This window comes from Ranitomeya variabilis, chromosome 3, assembly GCF_051348905.1.
Source record: "Ranitomeya variabilis isolate aRanVar5 chromosome 3, aRanVar5.hap1, whole genome shotgun sequence".
Lineage (NCBI taxonomy): Eukaryota > Metazoa > Chordata > Amphibia > Anura > Dendrobatidae > Ranitomeya > Ranitomeya variabilis.
In genome coordinates, this window is record NC_135234.1 from 127,997,664 (window position 1) to 128,024,659 (window position 26,996).

A 26,996-nucleotide genomic window follows, 5' to 3' on the forward strand; every position below is an offset into this window, starting at 1 on the left:
TTTAACTTTTTAGTCACAAAAATGATCTTTTAGCGAAATTTTTTTTATTTTCCCAAGGGTAAAAGGAGAAACTGGACCACGAACGTTGTTGTCCAATTTGTCCTGAGTACGCTGATACCTCATATGTGGGGGTAAACCACTGTTTGGGCGCACGGCAGGGCTCGGAAGAGAAGGAGCGCCATTTGACTTTTTCAATGAAAAATTGGCTCCAATCTTTAGCGGACACCATGTCGCGTTTGGAGAGCCCCCGTGTGCCTAAACATTGGAGCTCCCCCACAAGTGACCCCATTTTGGAAACTAGACCCCCCAAGGAACTTATCTAGAAGCATAGTGAGCACTTTAAACCCTCAGGTGCTTCACAAATTGATCCGTAAAAATTAAGAAGTACTTTTTTTTCACAAAAAAATTATTTTAGCCTCAATTTTTTCATTTTCACATGGGCAACAGGATAAAATGGATCCTAAAATTTGTTGGGCAATTTCTCCTGAGTACACGGATACCTCATATGTGGGGGTAAACCACTGTTTGGGCGCACGGCAAGGCTCGGAAGGGAAGGCGCGCCATTTGACTTTTTGAATGGAAAATTAGCTCCAATCGTTAGCGGACACCATGTCGCGTTTGGAGAGCCCCTGTGTGCCTAAACATTGGAGCTCCCCCACAAGTGACCCCATTTTGGAAACTAGACCTCCCAAGGAACTAATCTAGATGCATAGTGAGCACTTTAAACCAACAAGTGCTTCACAGAAGTTTATAACGCAGAGCCGTGAAAATAATAAATGTGTTTCCTTTCCTCAAAAATATTTTTTTAGCCCAGAATTTTTTATTTTTGCAAGAGTAACAGGAGAAATTGGACCCCAAAAGTTGTTGTCCAGTTTCTCCTGAGTACGCTGATACCCCATATGTGGGGGTAAACCACTGTTTGGGCACATGCCGGGGCTCAGAAGTGAAGTAGTGACGTTTTGAAATGCAGACTTTGATGGAATGCTCTGCGGGCGTCACGTTGCATTTGCAGAAACCCTGATGTGCCTAAATAGTAGAAACCCCCCACAAGTGACCCCATTTCGGGAACTAGACCCCCAAAGAAACTTATATAGATGTGTGGTGAGCACTTTGAACCCCCAAGTGCTTCACAGAAGTTTATAAAGCAGAGCCGTGAAAATAAAAAATCATTTTTCTTTCCTGAAAAATAATTTTTTAGCCCGCAATTTTTTATTTTCCCAAGGGTTACAGGAGAAATTGGACCCCAAAAGTTGTCCAGTTTCTCCTGAGTACGCTGGTACCCCATATGTGGGGGTAAACCACTGTTTGGGCACATGCCGGGGCTCGGAAGGGAGAGAGCACCATTTGACTTTTTCAACGCAAGATTGGCTGGAATCAATGGTGGCGCCATGTCGCGTTTGGAGACCCCCTGATGTGCCTAAACAGTGGCAACCCCTCAATTCTAACTCCAACACTATCCCCAACACACCCCAAACCCTAATCCCAACCCTAACCACACCCCTAAACCTAGTCTTAACCCTAATTCCAACCCTAACTCTAATTCCAACCCTAACCCTAAGTGTTGTGGATTCTGTTTGTGGGCTCCCTCTGGTGGTTACTGCTGGTACTGGGTGACTTTGGTGGGTTGCGGCCTTTGGTTTCCACCTGTCCATCAGAGGCTGGGTGTTTCCTATTTTACCTGGCCTTTCTGTCATTCCCTTGCCGGCTATCAATGTATTCAGATGTGCTCTGTTTGGTTCCTGCCTACCTGCTCCCAGATCTTTCAGGATAAGCTAAGTGCTGATTTTCAGTTGTTGGTTTTTGTCCAGCTTGCTTATTATGTCTCTATGCTAGCTGGTAGCTCTAGTGGACTGAGGTTCTCCCCATGTGCCATGAGTTGGCACATGGGTTCTTGTAATCTCAGGATGGTTTTTTGATTAGGGTTTTTTGCTGACCGCTCAGACCCCTTTTGTATCGTTCTGCTTTCTAGTTTACAGCGGGCCTCAATTTGCTGAACCTATATATATCATCTCTATGTGTGTGCCTTCCTCTCATTTCACCGTCAATACATGTGGGGGGCAACTATACCTTTTGGGGTTCATTCCTCTAGAGGCAAGTGAGGTCTTTATTTTCTCTGCAGTACTAGTTAGCTCTTAGGCTGGTGCGTGGCGTCTAGAACCAACGTAGGCACGCTCCCTGGCTATCTCTAGTTGCGTTTGTCAGGCGTAGGGCAGCGGTCAGCCCAGGTTCCATCACCCTAGAGCTCGTCCGATATTTTGTATTACTTTGCTTGTCCCTTGCTATCCCTAGCCATTGGGATTCATGACAGTATAGCCGGCCCACAAAGTGTTAATTGTTTGGGCTGAAGCAGGAGAAAAAGAAGTGTTTAAGGGAATTTTTTATTTATTTATTTTTTTTTTTCTCCTTCAGAGTTTTGCTGCCTAGCCCTTAATTGCTGTCTAGCTGCTTCTTACCTCCTCTTAACCCTTGAATGGCTCTGATATTAGCTGTTTAACATGGATGTCCAGAGTTTGGCTTCCAGCCTGAGTAATCTCGCGGCAAAAGTTCAAAACATACAGGATTTTGTTGTTCACACTCCCATGTCTGAACCTAGAATTCCTATTCCAGAGTTCTTTTCTGGAGATAGATCTACCTTCCTGAATTTCAGGAACAATTGTAAATTGTTTCTTTCTTTAAAATCTCGCTCCTCTGGAGACCCTGCTCAACAGGTCAAGATTGTAATATCTCTCCTGCGGGGCGACCCTCAGAATTGGGCATTTGCATTGGCACCAGGGGATCCTGCATTGCTCAATGTGGATGCGTTTTTTCTGGCATTGGGATTGCTCTATGAGGAACCCAACCTGGAGATTCAGGCTGAAAAGGCTTTATTAGCCCTCTCTCAGGGGCATGATGAAGCGGAAATATATTGTCAAAAATTTCGGAAATGGTCGGTGCTTACTCAGTGGAATGAGTGCGCCCTGCCTGCAAACTTCAGAAATGGTCTTTCCGAGGCCATTAAGGATATTATGGTGGGGTTCCCTACGCCTACAGGTCTGAATGAGTCGATGGCTATGGCCATTCAGATTGATCGGCGTTTACGGGAGCGCAAACCCGTGCACCAGTTGGCGGTGTCTTCTGAACAGGCACCTGAGACTATGCAATGTGATAGAATTCAGTCCAGAAGTGAACGGCAAAATTATAGGCGGAAAAATGGATTGTGTTTTTATTGTGGTGATTCAGCTCATGTTATATCAGCATGCTCTAAACGCACAAAAAGGGTTGATAAATCTTTTGCCATTGGTACTCTGCAGCCTAAGTTCATTTTGTCTGTGACTCTGATTTTTTCACTGTCTTCCATTTCCGTCGATGCCTATGTGGATTCAGGCGCTGCCCTGAGTCTTATGGATTGGTCATTTGCTAAACGCTGCGGTTTTAGTCTGGAGCCTCTGGAAGTTCCTATCCCTCTGAAGGGAATTGACTCTACACCATTGGCTATGAATAAGCCGCAGTATTGGACACAAGTGACCATGCGCATGACTCCCGTTCATCAGGAGGTGATTCGCTTCCTTGTACTGTATAATTTACATGATGTACTAGTGCTTGGTCTGCCATGGTTACAAACTCATAATCCTGTCCTGGACTGGAAAACAATGTCTGTGTTAAGCTGGGGATGTCAGGGGGTTCATGATGATGCACCTCCGATTTCAATCGCGTCATCTACTCCTTCTGAGATCCCTGCGTTTTTGTCTGACTATAGGGATGTTTTTGAGGAGCCTAAGCTCAATTCGCTCCCTCCTCATAGAGATTGTGACTGTGCTATAGAATTGATTCCTGGCAGTAAGTTCCCTAAGGGTCGTTTATTTAATCTGTCACTGCCAGAGCATACTGCTATGCGGAATTATATTAAGGAGTCCTTGGAAAAGGGACATATTCGTCCATCTTCGTCCCCTCTGGGAGCAGGTTTTTTTTTCGTGGCAAAAAAAGATGGTTCCCTGAGGCCTTGTATAGATTATCGCCTTCTGAATAAGATTACAGTCAAATATCAGTATCCACTGCCATTATTGACTGATTTGTTTGCTCGCATTAAGGGGGCTAGGTGGTTCACTAAGATAGATCTTCGTGGTGCGTATAATTTGGTGCGGATAGAACAGGGTGACGAGTGGAAAACTGCACTTAATACGCCTGAGGGCCATTTTGAGTATTTGGTAATGCCTTTTGGACTCTCCAATGCTCCGTCAGTCTTTCAGTCCTTTATGCACAATATTTTCCGTGAATATCTGGATAAGTTTATGATTGTGTATTTGGATGATATTTTGGTGTTTTCTGATGACTGGGAGTCTCATGTTTTACAGGTCAGGAAGGTGTTTCAGGTTCTGCGGGCCAATTCTCTGTTTGTGAAGGGCTCAAAGTGTCTCTTCGGAGTCCAGAAGATTTCTTTTTTGGGGTACATTTTTTCTCCTTCTACTATTGAGATGGATCCCGTCAAGGTTCAGGCGATTTGTGACTGGACACAACCTACATCTGTTAAGAGCCTTCAGAAGTTCTTGGGGTTTGCTAATTTTTATCGTCGGTTCATTGCTAATTTTTCCAGTATTGTTAAACCTTTGACTGATTTGACTAAAAAGGGTGCTGATGTTGCTGATTGGTCTCCTGCGGCCGTGGAGGCCTTTCAGGAACTTAAGCGCCGGTTTTCTTCTGCTCCTGTGTTGTGTCAACCAGATGTTTCACTTCCTTTTCAGGTTGAGGTTGATGCTTCCGAGATTTGGAGCGGGGGCAGTTTTGTCACAGAGAAGTTCTAATGGCTCGGTGATGAAGCCATGTGCATTCTTCTCTAGAAAATTCTCGCCCGCCGAGCGCAATTATGATGTGGGTAATCGGGAGCTTTTGGCCATGAAGTGGGCATTTGAGGAGTGGCGTCATTGGCTTGAGGGTGCTAAGCATCGTGTGGTGGTCTTGACTGATCACAAGAATCTCATTTACCTTGAGTCTGCCAGGCGTTTGAATCCTAGACAGGCTCGTTGGTCGTTGTTTTTTTCTCGTTTCAATTTCGTGGTTTCATACCTGCCAGGTTCAAAGAATGTGAAGGCAGATGCTCTTTCCAGGAGTTTTGTGCCTGACTCTCCTGGAGACTCTGGGCCTACTGGTATCCTTAGGGATGGGGTAATATTGTCCGCCGTATCCCCAGACTTGCAACGCGCATTGCAGGAGTTTCAGGTGGATAAACCGGATCGTTGTCCACCAGAAAGACTGTTTGTTCCGGATGATTGGACCAGTAGAGTCATCTCCGAGGTCCATTCTTCTGTGTTGGCTGGTCATCCTGGAATATTTGGTACTAGAGACTTGGTGGCCAGGTCTTTTTGGTGGCCTTCCTTGTCTAGGGATGTGCGTACCTTTGTGCAGTCTTGTGAAGTGTGTGCTCGAGCTAAGCCTTGCTGTTCTCGGGCCAGTGGGTTGTTGTTATCCTTGCCCGTCCCGAAGAGGCCTTGGACGCACATTTCCATGGATTTTATTTCTGATCTCCCGGTTTCACAGAAAATGTCCGTTATCTGGGTTGTGTGTGACCGCTTTTCTAAGATGGTTCATTTGGTGCCCTTGCCTAAGTTGCCTTCCTCCTCTGAGTTGGTCCCTTTGTTTTTTCAGAATGTGGTTCGTTTGCATGGGATTCCGGAGAATATCGTTTCTGACAGGGGATCCCAGTTTGTGTCTAGATTTTGGCGGACGTTTTGTGCCAAGATGGGCATTGATTTGTCTTTCTCGTCTGCATTCCATCCTCAGACGAATGGCCAGACGGAGCGAACTAATCAGACCTTGGAAACTTATTTGAGGTGTTTTGTTTCTGCTGATCAAGATGACTGGGTTGCTTTTTTGCCACTGGCCGAATTTGCTCTTAATAATCGGGCTAGTTCTGCCACGTTGGTCTCTCCTTTTTTTTGTAATTCGGGGTTTCATCCTCGTTTTTCCTCTGGTCAGGTGGAGTCTTCGGATTGTCCTGGAGTGGACGTGGTGGTGGACAGGCTACATCAGATTTGGAATCAGGTGGTGGACAATTTGAAGTTATCTCAGGAGAAGACTCAGCAGTTTGCTAATCGCCGTCGCCGCGTGGGTCCCCGACTTCTTGTTGGGGATTTGGTGTGGTTGTCTTCTCGTTTTGTCCCTATGAAGGTCTCTTCTCCTAAGTTCAAGCCTCGGTTCATCGGTCCTTATAGGATCTCGGAGATTCTTAACCCTGTATCTTTTCGTTTGGATCTCTGTTGTGAATTTGGTTTCTGGGCTCCCCCGGTGGTTTCTGGTGGTACTGCACTTGTGTGCTTTATCTCCTCTGTTCACCTGTTTTCCATCAGTATGTGGGAGTTTTCTATTTAGCCTTGCTCCTCAGTCATTTCTATGCCGGCCAACAATGTTACCAGAAGCCTTTCTGTTGCATGTTCCTGCTCCTAGACTACTATCAGCTAAGTTGGACTTGTTGTCCTAAGTTTGTTTTGCATTTTTGTTCCAGTTCTCTGTGATTGAATATTTCTGAGGCTGGAAGCTCTTGTGAGCTGAAATTGCCACTCTGGTGTCATGAGTTGATGTTAGAGTCTTAAAGTAATTTCAGGATGGTATTTTGAAAGGGTTTTCAGCTGACCGTGAAGTTCCCTTTTCTGTCTTCCTACTATCTAGTAAGCGGACCTCAATTTGCTAAACCTATCTTCATACTTCGTATGTCATTTTCCTCTAAAATCACCGCCAATATATGTGGGGGCTACTGTCTGCCTTTTGGGGAAAATTTCTCTAGAGGTAAGCCAGGTCTGTATTTTCCTCTGCTAGGGTCAGTCAGTTCTCCGGCTGGCGCTGGGCGTCTAGGGATAAAACGTAGGCACGCTACCCGGCCACTGTTAGTTGTGCGGTAGGTTTAGCTCATGGTCAGCTCGAGTTCCCATCTTCCAAGAGCTAGTCCTTTTGTATGCTTAATTACGTTCTCTTGCCATTGAGAACCATGACAGATCTCCCAGCATCGTTTGCTATTCATAATGTGTTCCATCGGTCGTTGTTGCGGAGGTATGAGGTGCCCGTTGTTCCTTCGGTTGAGCCTCCTGCTCCGGTGCTGGTGGAGGGAGAATTGGAGTATGTTGTTGAGAAGATCTTGGATTCTCGTGTTTCCAGACGCAAACTCCAGTACTTGGTTAAGTGGAAGGGTTATGGTCAGGAGGATAATTCCTGGGTGGTCGCCTCCGATGTTCATGCGACTGATTTGGTCCGCGCCTTCCATAGAGCTCACCCTGATCGCCCTGGGGGTTCTCGTGAGGGTTCGGTGACCCCTCCTCAAGGGGGGGGTACTGTTGTGGATTCTGTTTGTGGGCTCCCTCTGGTGGTTACTGCTGGTACTGGTTGACTTTGGTGGGTTGCGGCCTTTGGTTTCCACCTGTCCATCAGAGGCTGGGTGTTTCCTATTTTACCTGGCCTTTCTGTCATTCCCTTGCCGGCTATCAATGTATTCAGATGTGCTCTGTTTGGTTCCTGCCTACCTGCTCCCAGATCTTTCAGGATAAGCTAAGTGCTGATTTTCAGTTGTTGGTTTTTTGTCCAGCTTGCTTATTATGTCTCTATGCTAGCTGGTAGCTCTAGTGGACTGAGGTTCTCCCCATGTGCCATGAGTTGGCACATGGGTTCTTGTAATCTCAGGATGGTTTTTTGATTAGGGTTTTTTGCTGACCGCTCAGACCCCTTTTGTATCGTTCTGCTTTCTAGTTTACAGCGGGCCTCAATTTGCTGAACCTATATATATCATCTCTATGTGTGTGCCTTCCTCTCATTTCACCGTCAATACATGCGGGGGGCAACTATACCTTTTGGGGTTCATTCCTCTGGAGGCAAGTGAGGTCTTTATTTTCTCTGCAGTACTAGTTAGCTCTTAGGCTGGTGCGTGGCGTCTAGAACCAACGTAGGCACGCTCCCTGGCTATCTCTAGTTGCGTTTGTCAGGCGTAGGGCAGCGGTCAGCCCAGGTTCCATCACCCTAGAGCTCGTCCGATATTTTGTATTACTTTGCTTGTCCCTTGCTATCCCTAGCCATTGGGATTCATGACACCTAAGGCTATGTGCTCATGTTGCGGATTTGTGTGTGGATTTTTCCGCACCGTTTTTGAAAAATCTTCAGGTAAAACGCACTGCGCTTTACCTGCGGATTTACCGCGGATTTCCAGTGTTTTTTGTGTGGATTTCACCTGCGGATTCCTATTATGAAGCAGGTTTAAAACGCTGCGGAATCCGCACAAAGAATTGACATGCTGCGGAAAATACAACGCAGCGTTTCCGTGCTGTATTTTCCGCACCATGGGCACAGTGGATTTGGTTTTCTATAGGTTTACGTGGTACTGTAAATGTGATGGAAAACTGCTACAAATCCGCAGCGACCAATCCGCTGCGGATCCGCAGCCAAATCCGCACCGTGTGCACATAGCCTAATTCTAACCCTAATTCCAAACCTAGCCCTAATTCTAACCGTAATTGTAACCCTAACCCTAATTGCAACCCTAACCCTAATTCTAGCCCTAAGTGCAACCCTAGCCCTAAGTGCAACCCTAGCCCTAAGTGCAACCCTAGCCCTAAGTGCAACCCTAGCCCTAAGTGCAACCCTAGCCCTAAGTGCAACCCTAGCCCTAAGTGCAACCCTAGCCCTAAGTGCAACCCTAGCCCTAAGTGCAACCCTAGCCCTAAGTGCAAAACAAAACTAATATTTTCTGTATTTTATTATTGTCCCTACCTATGGGGGTGATAAAGGGGGGGGGGGTTATTTACTATTTTTTTTATTTTGATCGCTGTGATAGGTTCTATCACAGCGACCAAAATGTACAGGGAACGAATCTGCTGGCCGGCAGATTCGGCGGACGCACTACGCATGCGCCCGCCATTTTCCAAGACACCGGGAGGGACATCAGAGCTCGGTAAGTATGGGGGGGTGGGATCGGAACACGGGGGGGGGGGGGGATCAAAGCACGGGGGGAGCGGACAGGAGGACGGAGGGGAGCGGACAGGCGGACGGGGCAGAAAGGATGACTGGGGAGGCGATCGGTGGCAGTGGGTGGGGCAGATCGGGGTCTCCAGCTATGGCAGATGCTATTGCAGCATCGGCCATGGCTGGATTGTAATATTTCACCATTTTTATAGGTGAAATATTACAAATCGCTCTGATTGGCTGTTTCACTTTCAACAGCCAATCAGAGCGATCGTAGCCACGGGGGGGTGAAGCCACCCCCCCTGGGCTGAAGTACCACTCCCCCTGTCCCTGCAGATCGGGTGAAATTGGAGTTAACCCTTTCACCCGATCTGCAGGGACGCGATCATTCCATGACGCCACATAGGCGTCACAGGTCGGATTGGCACCGACTTTCATGACGCCTACGTGGCGTCAAAGGTCGGGAAGGGGTTAAAGGTCGGGAAGGGGTTAATGAGCGGTCCCACGTGACCGCTGAACAGGGGATGAGCTGCGGCACCGAAGACCGTGGGACGGGCAGGAGGAGCGCCGGGACTAGGTGAGTATGCGACAGTCCTCTCTCCCCCTCACCCGCCGACCGTGACTCGAGTATAAGCCGAGAGGGGCAATTTCAGCCCAAAAATTTGGGCTGAAAATCTCGGCTTATACTCGAGTATATACGGTAATGGCTTTTGGAAGAAGGAGGGGAAAAAAAGCGAAAATGAAAAAGATTCCCGTTTTTAAAGACTTAATGAGTCTAAAACTTGCCCACTTTTGAGCAGAAAAAGCGAAAATGTTGAATTTGTAAAATTTGGGGCACCTTTGACATATTTCTATATTGTAAGTAACACAAATATCAGAAGTCAAAATTCTTATGGCATTTTCAGTTAGAATCTGGTATACATAAAATAATGTCCCTCAATGTGTGCACGGGAAGCGATAATGTTATTTACTTGCATAAATGAATTGTGCACTACGAACAAAGGTTTTTAGCCATATTGTTTGGTTACTGTGAATTTAGATTATAGAATTATCATGGATGATGAGTCATAAGCGTTTGAATCTGAGAAATTATCTGAAGTGTACACTTTCTTAAATGTGTAAAGTTAGAATTTAAATCACAACTTTGCAGTACAGTGTATATTTGTGAGTGGTGATAACATACATTGCCTAATGCATTTATCAAAGTGTCACCTTCAAATTTTAAAGGAATACTGTAGATCTGCAAACTGCCACTTAAACCTGTTTAGCTATGTCTTATTGCCTTCCTACATAGCCTAAACTATAAAAATACTGTTTAGCTATAGCATCATTACTGCAGATTGAAGAGGTTTTTACATTTTTATTTTTTTAATTATTTTTACCAAAACTAATTTCTAACTTTTCATGCTCTAACAGCTTCTATCAAGTTATTATTTAGCTACAGTGGCACTCAGCTGATGGCAGTTCAAATGTTTGTTTTTTTAGGCATTATAATTTGGCATTTAGGGTCTTAGATTGCATTTAGTCGGCCCGATCATGGCCGTTAAACAACCGCCTATAGGCTACATGTAAGGCAATTGGTGTTCACTTGTTAGTCTATTTACACTGGTCGACTGCACTTCTACGTGCATGTAACGATCATTAATTCAATCATTCTGTGAACAAATAAAATTCGTCAACATGTCTTCTGGTGTACACGGAACAGTGTGCTGCTAAGAATGGTCATTTTCAAACATTCTTAAAAATCAGTTCGCCTAGTGAACAAGTATCTTGTTCTCCTAGTGATTTTCTGCCCGTTTTGACATGGAGAATCGGTAGTAAAGTTCTTTTCCAGATTTATCAGCTAGTGTAAATTAGCCATTAGACTCTTAGCCTGATATTATTAATACCACAATCAATCCAATTCAAAAGTATACTGCTGGACCTGCTTATTTTAGTTATTTTCTATCCTCTATTAGTTTATATAAAAATGGATGGGCTTTTCTGGGTATAATAAAGCTATTATATGTACTCTAAGCCAATTCCGTTTCATCTGGCTGCTTCCCCTCCTCTTGCACAACTTGCACTAGAGGAGAATATACTGCAGCAGCTTCTCCCTCCTCTCCCCTTTCTCACGGCATATTTACTATTTTACAGTAGACATATATTGGCGGGATGGGAGTTCTGAGTACTTTACAGAAATTTTTCCAGCTGATGATGTGCAGGAATCTACAGCACACTGAATAAAATGGTACTTTTGCTGAGTAATGTTTGACACAAATGTTTATGTATTTTATATTTAATGCTTTATAGTAAAAAAAAACTTCAATAGCAATTTTTTGGGGTTGCTATTTACTTGAAGTAACTTTTTTTTACATAGTCATAATAAAAGTAAAGTACACCCTCAGACTTCTATGGTTTTACATATCGGGACCTATACAAACCATCCTGAAATGTCTAAAAATTGGGTAAATATAAGCTCTGATGGACATCACATGACAAATTGCATCATGTCAAACTAGGCCAAACTGTAGAAGCAGTGTGTGAAAAATAAAGTACACCCACATTTCAATAGTTTGTAGAACCACCTTTATCATGAATATCAGAATAACAATTTTAATATTTTTTTCGTTAAATCAATAGTACACGTGAAAATAATACTTTGTAATGCATCTTATAGAAATCTGCTTCTTTCTGCTCCTGAACCTATCATTCACTATCAAGATTTTCAGTGCAGCAGTAAAATTTGTCTTTAATGAACACAGATTTTCCCATTACGGAAAAAGTATATGGAGAATAGAACTATCATTCAGGAGAGATTGCAGTAGTATCTATTTGTCTGCCTCTAGGTCCACTCTCCTAGTAGAATTTTTTGTGTAAAATAAAGACTGTCCCTTTAACAGAACGTGATGGGTGGGCATAGCCACGCCTTAGCTCTGCCTATATTGGCGGAGCTGCTTCAGGGTCTGTGCACACATTGCAATTATGTTATGTTGTCTTCTGCGAAGATTCTGAAGGATTTCCCAGTGCCAGCAAAGTGAATGAAATTCCTGAGGTCTCACCTTGCTTTTTTCCTTACAGTTTTGGAGCAGATTAAAATCTGCAACATGTCAATTCTTTCAGAGTTTTTGAGCAAATGTCACCCATACTAATGTGTGGAAAAATCTGAAACAAAACACATGTAAAAACACGCCTATTTCACAGTGTTTTTCCTTCAAGGAGATTCAGAGGTTTCTGCAGCAGGTACTTAGTGTGCACATACCCTCAAACTGTTGGGAAAATTGCAAAAGTTTAAAAAAAATTACTCAAAAAATTACATGTTTCAAAGCATTTTCTAGCATAAAAGCTTTGATGAATCCCCCCTAAGGCTTTAACAAGCCCTGAGCTTACTGACAGGAATTCAGGTTGACTTAAAGAGCTACTCTTCCCATCAGTTTTTATCCTCTTAATAAATTGCAATCATCATATCATATAGCACTGTGTACCACTACTTACAAGTGCTCATTTTGACTTTCTCCACAGTTAATTCTTCCATTTGCTCTATGTAGAAACAGAAAGTCTCTTCCCCACATGTCATCCCCCTTCACCTCCTGTCCCAGCTGCTCTGCCACTTTCCCCTGCCAGGGACTTTGCAGTGATGTAGAATTGTAGTTCTAATGATGAGTCATGCAGTGAAGTGAGACTTCCTGTTTCTACACAGAGCTTAGAAGGATTCAGCCAATCGGTTATTAAACATGTGATGTCATAGACCTAATGGAGAAGAGAAAAATTAACTGGGTAGAAAGGCAAAACAAGCAATTGTAAGCACACAGTGATATATAATATGACGACTGCAATATATTATGTGATACAAACTTTGATGGGAGTGCTTCTTTCAGCATTTATTTTGTGTGATGCCTCTTAACTTAAATCTTTTTTTTTTTTACTTTGTGTCTGATGGTTATGTATTTATTTGCTAATTGACTCATTCTAAGCCACATTGCTGTTTATTTTATTTTACAAGTTTTGTAATTTATTTTTGTTGCAGGTTACTTGAAAAAGCATTATCAAGAAGCAGAAACTGCCTATAAGAAGCTAAAACACGCCACAGACCAAATTCTCTCACGTAGTGGATACTCTGAAGTAAATCTGAGCAAGCTGTTCCAGACCCTCACTGTAATCAAATAAAATAAAATAGTTTCACTAAGTGCCTTGAAGTGTCAACATTGACCTTAACGTGAGAGTTTTCATTAGGATCAGGTTTACTTGGAACTTTTAGGTTAATTATTCTTTGTAAGCAATATATATTTGTTAAAATGAATAGTTTCAATAGTGTTTTTATACATCATTCTGTCACATTATATTGTATTTTTATTGTAAAATCCTTGAAGACCTGAGCGATAAATGGACTGCTACATTAATTGAATAATTTCCAGTGAGCGAGGCTGCAGTGTAAGTGATCCTAGACATTACTGCTCAGTGTTTAGTGGAGGTGCTTTCAGCAAACAAGGTTACCGAAGGTCTTGGCAGGAGCACTAATGTTTTGTCCTTTTCCAGTTTATCAGCTTCTCGTCACAAACCTAGTAATTAATAAAGTGACTCAATAGAGCAATGTCTGAAATTGTATATTTAAATATAGAGGTGTAGAGCAGACTAGCAGTAAATTGCATCCCTGTACTTTACATGTGAATATGATTTTATTATAAATTACATAACAATGTTGTTGTTTGGTGGTTTAATGTTTTTGTATGTTAACTGATTATTTTTTTATATACTGTGTTTAATGTTCTTTTGAAATGTGTGCATCAAAACTAAGACAAAGCATGACATTGTTGCACATAGCTTCCGATAAAACTGTGTCCTTTTCCAGAATCATCTAGGAATTGAAAGGTGATGTTCAGGTTGGCATAAAGATAATTTTTCTGAGACCGGTTTGAGCCCACTGTTTTTAATAAATGTCGAGACTCTGTAAGTTTTGTAGTTTCCAACACATAAGTGTACATTTTTACATAAAGTAAACTAATAAAATAAAGTCTTTTAAATGCATTGTAACATACTAGTGTTATGTCTGCCAATGTTGTGTTCTTACTGGGCGGTCATTGCCAAATTATATGTCATTTACCATATGTTGTATAAGTGATTGAGGACTTTTTGTTCCCCAAAAGAAAAACCCTCATCCACAACAACTCTTTAAGATTCTAAAGGTGAGTGATGTAAGATGTTTCATTTTCTCCCTCACACAGACCATCCAGGTCATCAGTGATTTACCTGATATAATGTGCGGTACTAAATTATGCCTCATGAGTACATCAAAAAGTTGGACTATGTAAATTTGCCAGTGACTAGGCTTTGGATATCTTCTGTAAGCACCTAAGGGCATTAGTAGGTTAGAACATGTAGAGAGAGAGCACAATTCAAAGGGAACAGAGACATAAGACTTACCTTGCTGCACAAGCACGTCTTGCCAATAAACTACGTAATAACTCATACATTACCATGGGCCTGTGAAGCTACCTACTGGAGGAAGGGGGAGAGCTGCTCATTCAGATACAATCACACAATAGAAATATTGGTTACAAACCCCTTTCTAAATCAGATGGGAGAGTGTTAAATAAACAATGGCACATGTAAGAGCCTTCTATTAGTGGCATGCGTTGGACAATATTCCCTATTGATTTTTGCAGCATTATTAATTCCATGGTGCTGTACATGTGGATTACATACAAAAAACATATTACAATTACAGTGACCAAACTAACAATGATAGACTAGTACAGAGAGGATCCTGTCCTTACCTGCTTACAATCTACAGGGTACTGGGGATGGAGACAGTAGGGCAGGGGGTTGCCTACATAAATGACAAAAAGGAAAGTTGGTAACATAGTGTGAATTGTGTTATTAAATACTTTCCTGAGCTCGCATAGCAATAGCTGACATTAGAGAAACCTAATTCGGTTATAGAACGCTATGTTCACATCCGAGTCAGAGTTTTAGTTGATGATTATGTACAATTTTTCCCATTCAAGCAACAAGACACCTCATTGGAACCCAGCTTAATCCCTTAAGGACCAGGGACGTTTGTTTTTGCGTTTCCATTTTTTGCTCCTCTTTTTTTCAAGGCAATACCTTTTTTATTTTTCCGTCAATATGGCCATATGAGGGCTTGTGTTTTGCGGGATGAGTTGGTACTTTTGAATGGCACCATTGATTTTTACCATATCATGTACTGGAAAACAGGGAAAAAAATTCCAAGTGCTGTGAAATTGCAAAAAAAAGTGCAATTGCGCAATTGTTTTTGGGCCTTTTTTTTTACCATGTTCACTAAATGCTAAAACTGACCTGCCATGATTCAGATCGCTGATAGCTGCTACTGTGCAGTTGGTCCCATTTTCAGATATTTTTTTTATTTATGTATACAATCAAAAAAAATTATTAGATACACATTATAGAAACGATCATGCTGCAGTGCTGACTCTAGGGGACAGGTCACTGAGATCAGTGGCCTGTCAGAAGCCTTACTGGTGAATACTTAAGGAGAACACCACATAAAGACACCCCCCCCCCCCCCTCACCCACAGGATGCCCCCGGAGCACAAACATACAGTATCATTAACTTAAAACTGAAAATGGAGATTAAACAACCACAAGACAGATTTTATCACCCCAGGTATCATTTTAATCAGTATAACAGCACCAACCTGACACTGTCTGTAGGTTCTTGTGCACAATCCTGCTGATAGGTTCCCTTTAAGGACGATCCATAATGAAACTGACATAAAAAAAAAAAAGAAAGGGGGTCTTAAATCCTCTAAAGCATAGTCCATTTAATTCTGAGTGTCCCAAGGCGATCTCACGTGTAGAACAGTCACATCGGGAGATGTGACTGCTCTACCCGGCCTAAGGCAATACACTGACAGGAGGTAATCGCTCCTGCAGTGTATCACTGAGCCTCCATGAGAGTTCACCAGAGTTCATCAGCTCCAGTGCACTCATTTACGGCACTACCGCAGTGTGAGAACTTTCCCACACATCAGTGCCGTAAGTGAGAGCCCTGGAGCTGATCAACTGATGAACTTCGGTGAACTCTCACAGCAGCTCAGTGATGCACTGCGGGAGCAATCACTTCCTGCCAGTATATCGCCGGTGGCCAGGTGAGAACGACGTGGCACATTCGTTGTTAAATGGACTATGGCGGAAAGGTGAGTATATGTTGCTTTATTATTTTTGATTGTTTGCAGGAGACACAGGCATCGGTGATTAGGTGTTCGGTGAGTATGTATTTTGTATGTGAATATGTAAATGTTTAGATTTTTTTTTACAATTGAACACAGGCGCCGGATGATAAGACTATTCTCCCATCATCAGCTCATGCTGTCTGTTATATGTGACAACACACATAGCCGGATGGGAGTAGTAGTCCCATGAGACGACGCCTGGGTACACACGTCGCATAGGCACAGACACACATACACACATTCTTATTCTTCACCCACACACACTCTTCGTCTTTCTTACATTTCCCTTTGACAAATCTCAGCGTTTTTGGCAGCAAATAAGCAAACCTTTTTACACCTCCGGATTTTACCGACTCAATTGAAGTCAGTGTCAAAAACGCAAATAGAATTGACATGCTGCAGAACCTAAAACGCTGCAAATATGGATAGAAATTTACGGATCATGTGCACAACACTTCAGGATTGTCATTGAATTACCTTGCTTTAGTATTCCATTGTGTTTTTGGAGCATTTATGCGTGTAAAAAAAAAAAACGCAAAAATGCATAAAAACTGCATCGTGTGCACATAGCCTTTCAGTAAATTTTCAAGTTGATGCACCAGTCTTAGGTCCAAGAGATGTTTTTCATTACTGAGGCATACCATCTGTATTGCGAAATCTGATAGCAGATTTATTTTAGTTATCGTAATAATGCCTCTCTTCTGTTTAGTTTTCACGTCATTATTTTTAGTGATGAGCGACCATGTTCAGATAACGTACTATCCGAGCATGCTTGGGTGTTATCAGAGTATCTTGGGCGTGCTTGGATAATATGTTTGAGTCCCTGTCCTTGTTAGACAGCCGCAACACATGCAAGAGATTGCCTAAGGCCTCTTTCACACTTCCGTCGGGAGTGTCACATCTCAATGTGTCGGCGAGACGTCCCGACGGATCTTAGAAAATATTGGTTAAAACGTATGCAACGTTTCCAGTATTTCAACGGATGCGTCTCCAGAATTTGCATAGTGGAGAAGCAGGATTTTCTATTCTGGGACGAGAGCGAGAGATTGATTTTTCCCCGGGTTGGAATGTGTTTCCAGGCATGCCCAGATGTAAAAACTGCATCCGTCACTGGATTCCTGTGTTTCACAGTTCACAAACGACATATGCCGAAGGAGGTGTCGAACGTTTTTCCACTGCAGACAAAAAATGTTTCATGGAACGTTTTTTGGAAAAGACGGGCTGTCAAATTCCGCAGGATCCAGTGCACGACGGACGAAACGTGTTGCCATACGTCGCTAATACAAGTCTGAGAAAATGCAGGATACCGTTTTCTCAAAAAACAACGTATTTTGACGGGACTACAAAGACGGAAGTGTTAAAGAGGCCTAACAGCCGCAAAACATGCAGCTGCAGGGACTTGAACACATACTGCTCAAAAAATAAAGGGAAAACTTAAACAGAATATAACTCCAAGTAAATCAAACTTCTGTGAAATCAAACTGTCCACTTAGGAGGCAACACTGTTTGACAATCAATTTCACATGCTGTTGTGTAAATGGAATAGACAACAGATGGAAATTATTGGCTCATCCAAGATGGCACATCAATGCGAGCTGTGGCAAGAAGGTTTGCTGTCTGTCAGCATAGTGTCCAGAGGCTGGAGGCGCTACCAGGAGAAAGGCCAGGAGACATGGAGGGGGCCGTAAGAGCGCAACAACCCAGGACCGCTACCTAAGCCTTTGTGCAAGGAGGAGCACTGCCAGAGCCCTGCAAAATGACCTCCAGCAGGCCACAAATGTGCGTGTCTGCACAAACATGGTTAGAAACCGACTCCATGAGGAAAGTTTGAGTGCACGGCATCCACAGATGGGGATTGTGCTCACAGCCGAACACCAAGGGTGCAGGACCCTTGGCATTTGCCAAAGAACACCAGGATTGGCTAATTCGCCACTGGTGCTCTTCACAGTTGACAATCACACTGAGCACATGTGACAGAGTCTGGAGACGCCATGGAGAGTGATCTGCCTGCAACATCCTTCAGCATGTTCGGTTTGGCAGTGGGTCAGTAATGGTGAGGGGTGGCATTTCTTTGGAGGGCTGCACAGCCCTCCATGTGCTCGGCAGAGGTAGCCTGACTGCCATTAGGTACCGAGATGAGATCCTCAGATGCCTTGTGAGACCATAGGCTGATGCGTTTGGCCCTGGGTTCCTCTTAATGCAGGACAATGCCAGACCTAATGTGGCTGGAGTGTGTCAGCAGTTCTGCAAGATGAAGGCATTGAAGCTATGGACTGGCACGCCCATTCCCCAGACCTGAATCCGAATCTGATTGAACACATCTGGGACATAATGTCTCGCACCATCCACCAACGTCATGTTGCACCACAGACGCTCCAGGAGTTGGTGGATGTTTTAGTCCAAGTCTGGGAGTAGATCCCTCAGGAGACCATCCGCCGCCTCGTCAGGAGCATGCCTAGGCATTGTAGGGAGGTCATACAGGCACGTGAAGGCCACACACACTACTGAGCATCATTTCCTTGTCTTGAGGCATTTCCACTAAAGTTGGATCAGCCTGTATCTTCATTTTCCACTTTGATTTTAAGCATCATTCCAACTCCAGACCTCTGTGGGATATTAGTTGTGATTTACGTTGATCATTTTTAGGATTTATTGTTCTCAACACATTCCACTATGTCATGAATAAAGATTTACAACTGGAATATTTCATTCAGTGATATCTAGGATGTGGGGATTTTAGTATTCCCTTTATTTTTTTGAGCAGTGTATTATCTGTGCACACCCAAGATAACACCAAAGCATTCTCTGATAACACATTATCTGAGCACCTTTGCTCATCACCAATTATTTTACAACTTCCCCCAGAAGCTTAGAAAAGACCTTTGGGAAGGACATGAAATTCTGTTACAGTGCAAAACAGCACTGATTTTGTGACAATTGGTCTAGTAAAGGCCCCGTCTCACATAGCGATTTACCAACGATCACGACCAGCGATACGACCTGGCCGTGATCGTTGGTAAGTCGCTGTGTGGTCGCTGGGGAGCTGTCACACAGACAGCTCTCTCCAGCGACCAACGATCAGGGGAACGACTTCGGCATCGTTGAAACTGTCTTCAACAATGCCGAAGTCCCCCTGCAGCACCCGGGTAACCAGGGTAAACATCGGGTTACTAAGCACAGGGCCGCGCTTAGTAACCCGATGTTTACCCTGGTTACCAAAAAAACAAACAGTACGTACTCGCCTTTCGGTGTCCCTTGCCGTCTGCTTCCTGCTCTGACTGAGCCGCCGTACAGTGAGAGCAGAGCGCAGCGGTGACGTCACTGCTGCACTCTGCTCTCACTGTACGGCCGGATCTCAGAGCAGGAAGCAGACGGCAAGGGACCTGACGGACACCGAAAGGCGAGTATGTACTGTTTTTTTTTTTTTTTTTGGTAACCAGGGTAAACATCGGGTTACTAAGCGCGGCCCTGCGCTTAGTAACCCGATGTTTACCCTGGTTACCAGTGATGACATCGCTGGATCGGTGTCACACACCGATTCAGCGATGTCAGCGGGATCTCAACGACCAAAAAAAGGTCCAGGCCATTCTGACACGACCAGCGATCTCACAGCAGGGGCCTGATCACTGGTACGTGTCACACATAGCGAGATCGCTACTGAGGTCGCTGTTGCGTCACAAAACTTGTGACTCAGGAGCGATCTCGCTAGCGATCTCGCTATGTGAGACGGGGCCTTAAGAGCCAGCAGCACTGTTTGCTGAAGTCAATCAAGAAGTCATGAACGTACACAATCTCTACTGGGTACTGGCAGTCCTTGAAATTGGGCATGCTACACAATTCCTCAAGCAGAAGCTATCCTGCTCCTACTTATTTTTAAATGCAAGAAAAGAGGGGGGATGAGCGATTAGAAACATTATTTGAAAAAATTAATTTTGTCTATTTTGAAGTCCCTTCAGGGGGGCTTAAGCCTACAACCATGTTGATCTCTTGTACTATATTCTGCCATGCCAAGGTAAAAAAAACATGGTCTCCTGTTGAGTTCAGCTACACTCTGGTCTTCACAGGAGTACTTTTATGACATCCCACCAGTCATGGCAACCTTTCTGTACCTCGGATGTCAGAACTGACAGTGGTCACTTAGAATATTGCAAATGTAGGCCGCGTGCTGTAAATGCTGCTGCCAAAAATCAGTGAGAGACTGCTTCAGTGAACGGAATCTGCCGTATTATGTAAATGAACATTGTGGAGGGAAGGGGTTAAAAATAAAGATAAGAATGAACATATTTGTTATAGCCATGACCACAAAAGTCCCTTGTATCAAAATATAAGTTTTAACTACCCAATTAATGAACTGTCACAAGCAATCTCCAAGATACGTTGCTCCTTGCATCCCGGTCAGACCCCTCTCACCCAGCCAATACAGATCTCACACTTTGCACTGAAGAGGGTCAGTACCCCAAAACACAATGTCTGCATATTGAGATTTTCTGATTTTCTTTTTGGCTTTTTATCCTATGTCATGTGACAAGGCTCGTTAGAGTCGATATTTACTTTTAGGATTGTTACTTCCAATAGGTGGCACTAGAGTTCTAGTACTCTTCTCTGAAAAGACAATTTGTATATTTCCCAGAGGAGTATTGCGGCTTAAAAAGTCTCCTCACCTTGGCATGTCAAGCTTGACATGTCAATCTCCGCAAGGAGTATCATTACCCCTTGGACCCAAGACCAAAATTGAAACACCAGAATTGCTCATTTTCAGACACTGCAACAACGCCAAAAATTGCAATAAGATTAAAATATATCTACTACTAAATTTTATCAATAAAAACACTGGCTCAGGGTGCAAACAATACACCCTCACACAGCTCCATAGAGCGACAAATGAATATGCTACGGGTCTTGAAACATGACGACACAAGTGAAAAAAAAAATCTAAAATTTTATTTTTCAATGTTACAAGATTAGTGACGCTGCAATCATAATGCCTGGAAAATCAGACTGCCAGGTCATTTCCATCACTCGGTGTAAAAATAAGACCCAAAAAGCAATTGTAGAATTGCATTCTTTGCTCAATTTCACCACACTTAGATTTTTTTCCCCCAATTTTCCAGTACATTGAATGGTAAAATGAAGAGTTTCATTTAAAACACAACTCAACCCACAAAAAAAGTACAATCCCTAATATGACTATTTGGATGGTAAAATAAAGTTGTAGCCAATTAGAAGAAGGGAAGGTAAACAAAAAGGGTACAGGAAGGGGTTAAAGAGAAATTTCTGCTAAGGTACCATCACACTCAGCGACGCTGCGGCGATATAGACAGCGAGCCGACCTAAACTAGATCGCTGGAGCGTCGCTGTTTAGGTCGCTGTAGAGATGTCAAACACAGCAACTCGAGAACGATGCAGGAGCGATCCAGTGATGTAACGGCAACTCACTTCTCGTTCTCGCTGGTTATTAGCTCCATGTCAAACAGCCGGAGTGTACCGACTGGCTAGAAGGAGACGCTGCGACGCCCCCTATGCTCGTTGCTGGCGTCGTTGCTTTTGATGACAAACATGACGATACACCTGGCGACGAAATAAAGTTCTGGACTTCTAGCGATGGCACAGCAGGATCCAGATCGCTGCTGCGTGTCAAACACAACGAGATCGCTATCCAGGACGCTGCAATGTCACTTATTGTTGTCGTTCTCTTTGTCTTTGCAAAGTTGCTGAGTGTGACGGTACCTTTAGAATTTTTAAAAATATATTTTATTTGACTTAACGTAAAATCACAATTATTCTAAACAATTAACTTGTAAGAAAGGCAATCCCTGAGGCATTTGACACTGGTTTGTCAAAGGCATTTTCTGCAGCAATCAACAATTGGTGGGCAATAATGAATGCAAGGGCACATATTAATCTCTTCCAATATTGCAAGGACCTTAGTCTGCAGACCATCACTTAGCGAAGTCAACCTGTTTGAGTGTGAAAGCCTTCAGGAGGAACTCTGCAAGTCTGGATTGTCATGCTGCAATGCAGGTAGGTGCAGGATTCACTAGATGACAGTAGAGGAAGCAGGTCTGCACCTAAACAGCTGACTGGCAGTGCAGCAGTGAGGCTACCGCAGATGGCAGCAGAATAGTCAAACAAGCTGGTTCTATATTTCCAGCAGCGCAGTACCAAAGGAAAAGACAAAACACATTCGGAGACAAGCCAAGAGGTCAGTAACAGGAGCAGGTAAGCCAAAGACAGAAGGCAAAAACAGGTCAGGACACAAGCCAAGTCAAAACCAGGGGAGTGCACACTAAAGGGAAACACTGAGTAAAGATGTTAACTGGAAAACAGACACGGATTAAGGCAGCAGAGACAAATCCGGATATACCAGAGTCAGCTATGCACGCCGTAGACAACTAAAACTGACATGGTCTGCAGGGCACAGCGGGGATAAATAGCAAACCTGAGACCAGACTGAGGCTGAGAAAAGGTAACCCCTAACATGATCAGACCGGGAAAATTGAAAACGACTCAAAATCCTGTCTGGATCATGACATAGATGCTATTTTCCACATATATTTGCTTGGGTAATAATTTTATAGAAAACTGACTTGGATTGCATGAGGATTGTCATTCCATTTAGGTAAGAATTAAAGAGTAGCCTGATAAGGTGAGATCTGATTTTTCAGGATTTAAAAAAAATGAAACTTCCATGAACCTTTCAGAGACAGGTGTTTATTATGACTTGAGGTTTGCTATTACTCTCATAAATTCTTTCTGTTTGGCAGTAAAATGAAGCATATCCTTATCCTCCTCTATGTGTCTCAGCCACCACTCAGGGAGGGAGCCTGCTTTACCGTACTCCTCTTCAAGACATGCACCGTACATATACTGCTTTGTGGGAGCTGCGTTTCCACAATGAGCAGTGTATGTACGGCGCATTGATAGAACGGCCTCATGCTGAGCTCTGCGGTGATCAGGTGCGGGTGGGATGCTATCATGTTACTCTGATGGACACCCCCATCCGCAAAATGGCCGCGGAGTCCTTCAGGGTCCTGCAGGGAAGGTGGCTTGTCATCGACTGCTAAGAGTAGGCGCCTAAGTGCCTCGTTCCCTGCCTGTCAGATGCTGATCTGATGCTCTGCAGTGCAGAACCATTGCAGCGTATCAAATAAAAATGGTGCCACTCAAAACGTCATCTTGTCCCACAAAAACAAGACGCTATACAGCTCCATCAGCAAAAAAAATAGTTATAGCTCTCAGTATAAAGCGATGTAAAAATAATTATGTTTTCAATAAAATATCCAAAACAAAATATATAAATGGAATATCGCTGTAATCGTACTGACCCGAAGAATGAAGGTGTATGCACACGTTGCAGATTTGCCTGCGGATTTTTCTGCACTAAATCCGCAGCTCTTGGCAGAAAACGCAGGTGCGGTTTTTGGTGTGGTTTTTAATGCGGTTTTCCCTGCAGATTGTCTGCGTTTTTGACGCCAAATAAAGCTTTGAAACTTGACAAACTTCAGTAAGAAAAAAAAAATGATGTAATTTCCGCGTCCAACCCTTTCTTCCATCCTCCATTTTGTGAAAACATCACAATGAGCGGAAGTATTTTCAACCATGACAGCGCTCAGCAGAGCGTAGCCAAAATATACCGCCGCAGATACAGCTCCGCAGGCCACACCGGATTCTAAGGGTGTGTGTCCACGTTCAGGATGGCTGGCGCTTTGGACGGAGCGGAAAACTCGCGCCGCCCCCTTCTGTAGACGTGATGATTCCGGATGTGTTCATTGCACACATCTGGAATCATCACACCCCACACATAGGGCCCTGTGTTTTACCTTGCGGCGGCACAGCGTCGCCGCAAGGTAAACGGACATGCTGCGTTCTAAAAAGTGCCACATGTCCGAAAACGCAGGGCCGCCGGGTGCATAAAATAAAATCCCCTCCACTATGCTGTAACATCTGGATGCTGCGGCTCTACGCAGCGTTCAATCTGTAGCTATTCCAGATGTAATACGCCCGTGGACACATACCCTAATGCTGGGGTTGCTGCTGCAAATACTGAATCATAGACAGCAGGTAAGCTAAAGTGCATGTCTTTTTTTTTTTTGTATAGAGCACTAACATATTCCGTAGCTCTTTACAGACCTCTTTATTTTTTACATATTTTTCACAGTGTTGTGTTCTAAAAAATATATATATTTGTTTTTATTTTAGAGGCGGCAGCAGAGAAGGCGTGCGCGAAAAAGAATCTGGGTGCACCCTCTTGTAGCCGAACTCACACAGAAGGGCCACTTTTATGTCCTTTACAACAATTTGAGAAGGTAAGTTGAAATACATGGAAAGACAAATTAAACTGTTTTTCCAAAAATGTTATGATATGTTAAGTAACCATTTTTTTTCTTTTTAAATTTTCAGATATCCAGAAGAATTTATATCCTTCTGCAATCTCTCCCTTCCGGCTTTCGACAGACTGCTGACAATACTCTCACCCCATCTGACACTGAATGACACAGTGATGAGGAAGGCCATCTCTGCTGAGGATAGGCTGCTCATCACCTTGCGGTAAGTAACTAATTTTTTGTTTGTGTCATTAGGGCTCTTTCACACATCAGTGTGTTCGGTACGTGTGATGAAAGTTTTCACATGTCCCGAAGACACTGACAAACTTAGACCCACTCAACTATGCACATGTCAGCGCGTTTTTGGCGGCCGTGTGTCCATGGGTAAAACACGCTGACATTCCAGATTTTTTCCATTTGAACGTTCCACAAAGTGTCCCGCACACGTGCACATGGAGAACACACATTGATATCCTCGTGTGACACGCATTGCACTGGTGAAGAAGCGCTACAGGAAGCGCTGTTCCCTGGTGGCAGGTGATGAAGATGTTGTCATCATTCTCCCCTGCTCTGCATGATTTCAGCGCCATCAAGGAAGAATGGGATTTGTCTTCATCACCTGACACCGCTAACTGCGCTTACTGTAGCGCTTTTATCCCTACTAGCCATCCGTGTGGGAAAGATTCAGCACATGGGCGGCACACGGTTGCCTCAAGTGTGCCGCACACACATGGACATGGATATCTCTGGTACTGTGTTTTACGGTACCTGAAATATCATGTTTAAAACATGCCGGGAAACTGTAACCATTTTTGCTTGCTAGCAGATGCGCCCACTGTATTTTACGGTTTATCTACAGCATTCTATAATTAAGGCCCCGGGTCAGTGGAGATAGATCAGAACAATTAGACACATAATTGTGATTATACCCATTTGTGGGGTGCTATCGTGTGATGTTATCCCATCTTATCCCATAGCTGTATCCAGGTCCTGCGCCTCCCTTCTTGCGATACCACTCTCCTGCTCTACTGCGCAGACGTACTTTAGTGTCCTGATGAGCATAGAGCAAAGTGCGCAGATGTGCATGCGCTTGGGCCTCTCACCTTTCCTTGCATTCACTCTCTGCAGGACTTCTGCCCTCAACAGGCCAGATTAGTGCGCTGAAGCAAGCAGGAGGGCGGCGGCGTTGGCTAAACATTGGATTGGCTGGACACGGACCTGCAAGTCCCATCTGATATGACTGGCGGTTTATTTTTTGATACCCTTTGTGTTATGGCCGGGTTGCTAGGGCCAGCATTATAGAATGCTTTAGATAAGACATGAAAGGTGCTGGACGCATATTATAGAGCCATAACTGCTGACATGTTTCCTTATATTTTTGTGTGACATTTCTAATATTCTTTTTTGTTTCTTTGCAGATTTTTGGCCACAGGAAAGAGCTATACATCCCCGCACCTCCAATTTAGAGTTGGTAAATCCACCATCTCTAAAATTGTGAGGTGCACATGTACCGTCATCTGGCAGAAGTTGCAGCACATCGTGATGCCTTCCCCAACCGAGGAGACTTGGCTACAGGTTGCAGCAGGCTTTCAGTCTGTGGCCAATTTCCCAAACTGCATAGGTGCAGTTGATGGTAAACATGTAAGGGTTCAGCAGCCACCACGATCAGGATCAGGCTTCTATAATTATAAGAAGTATTTTTCTGTGGTGCTGATGGCGGTGGCTGATGCCCATTACAAATTTGTTGCCATTGATGTTGGTGCCTATGGCAGTACTGGGGATTCTTGGGTGCTGCGAACATCACTGATTGGGCTACAAATTCTTCAAGATGGCAGAATGCTCCCAGCCCCACGACCTTTGCCGGGTTCCACACATCCAGTGCCCTTTGTGATGGTATCGGGTGAGGCGTTTCCCTTAACGACAACCCTGCTGCGCCCATACCCATGAAGGGGACTGAATGCCCGGCAGAGGATTTTTAATGATCAGTTGAGTCGTGCATGCAGATATGTGGAATGCACCTTTGGGATCATGAGTAGTCAGTGGAGGATCTTTCACACTGCCATCCAGTTGGACACAGACACCGTTGACGCTGTGATTAAGGCTTGCTGTGTACTCCACAACTATGCTCGTGAGTACAACACTGACATAGATGTGGACTACCAGCAGCCAGTATTTAATCCAGTGGTCAATGTGGGTCTGGGAAGGCCGTCCAACCCGGGTGTGCGTGTGAGAGAAACCTTCACTGACTACTTTGAGTCCAGAAGGTGCCGTGCACTGGCAATACTCCTGTGCTGGTGTACCAAAAGTTTTGGTGCACCAAAAGTTAGAAAAAGCCAAGATCCCTATGAATCGAATTCAAGATCAATATACAATTGTGTCTTCTGATTTTTTTTTTGATTTTTTTTTTTTAAAGTCCATTTGGATTTCTGGTTAATAAAAAATAAATATTTGTTACTTTCATGTGGTTATTTTTCTATAAAAGTGTTGTTTGTAGAAAAAATTTTATGATTCTTCTCCATCCCATAGTCCTGTGCCCATAGACCCATCACACAACCTCCATCCCATG

General features: G+C 43.8%; 1 protein-coding gene across 2 annotated transcripts in view; it reads left to right on the forward strand.

Moving 5' to 3' along the window:
* The window catches only part of POLA1 (DNA polymerase alpha 1, catalytic subunit), a 502,104-nt gene extending 488,305 nt beyond the window's left edge, over positions 1–13,799 (forward strand). For both annotated transcript variants that reach the window (XM_077294669.1, XM_077294671.1), the window contains exon 36: positions 12,920–13,799. In XM_077294669.1, the coding sequence (XP_077150784.1) occupies positions 12,920–13,059 (140 nt within the window). In that variant the 3' untranslated portion in view covers positions 13,060–13,799. The remainder of the gene's footprint in view (positions 1–12,919) is intronic.
* Positions 13,800–26,996: the final 13,197 nt, after the last annotated feature.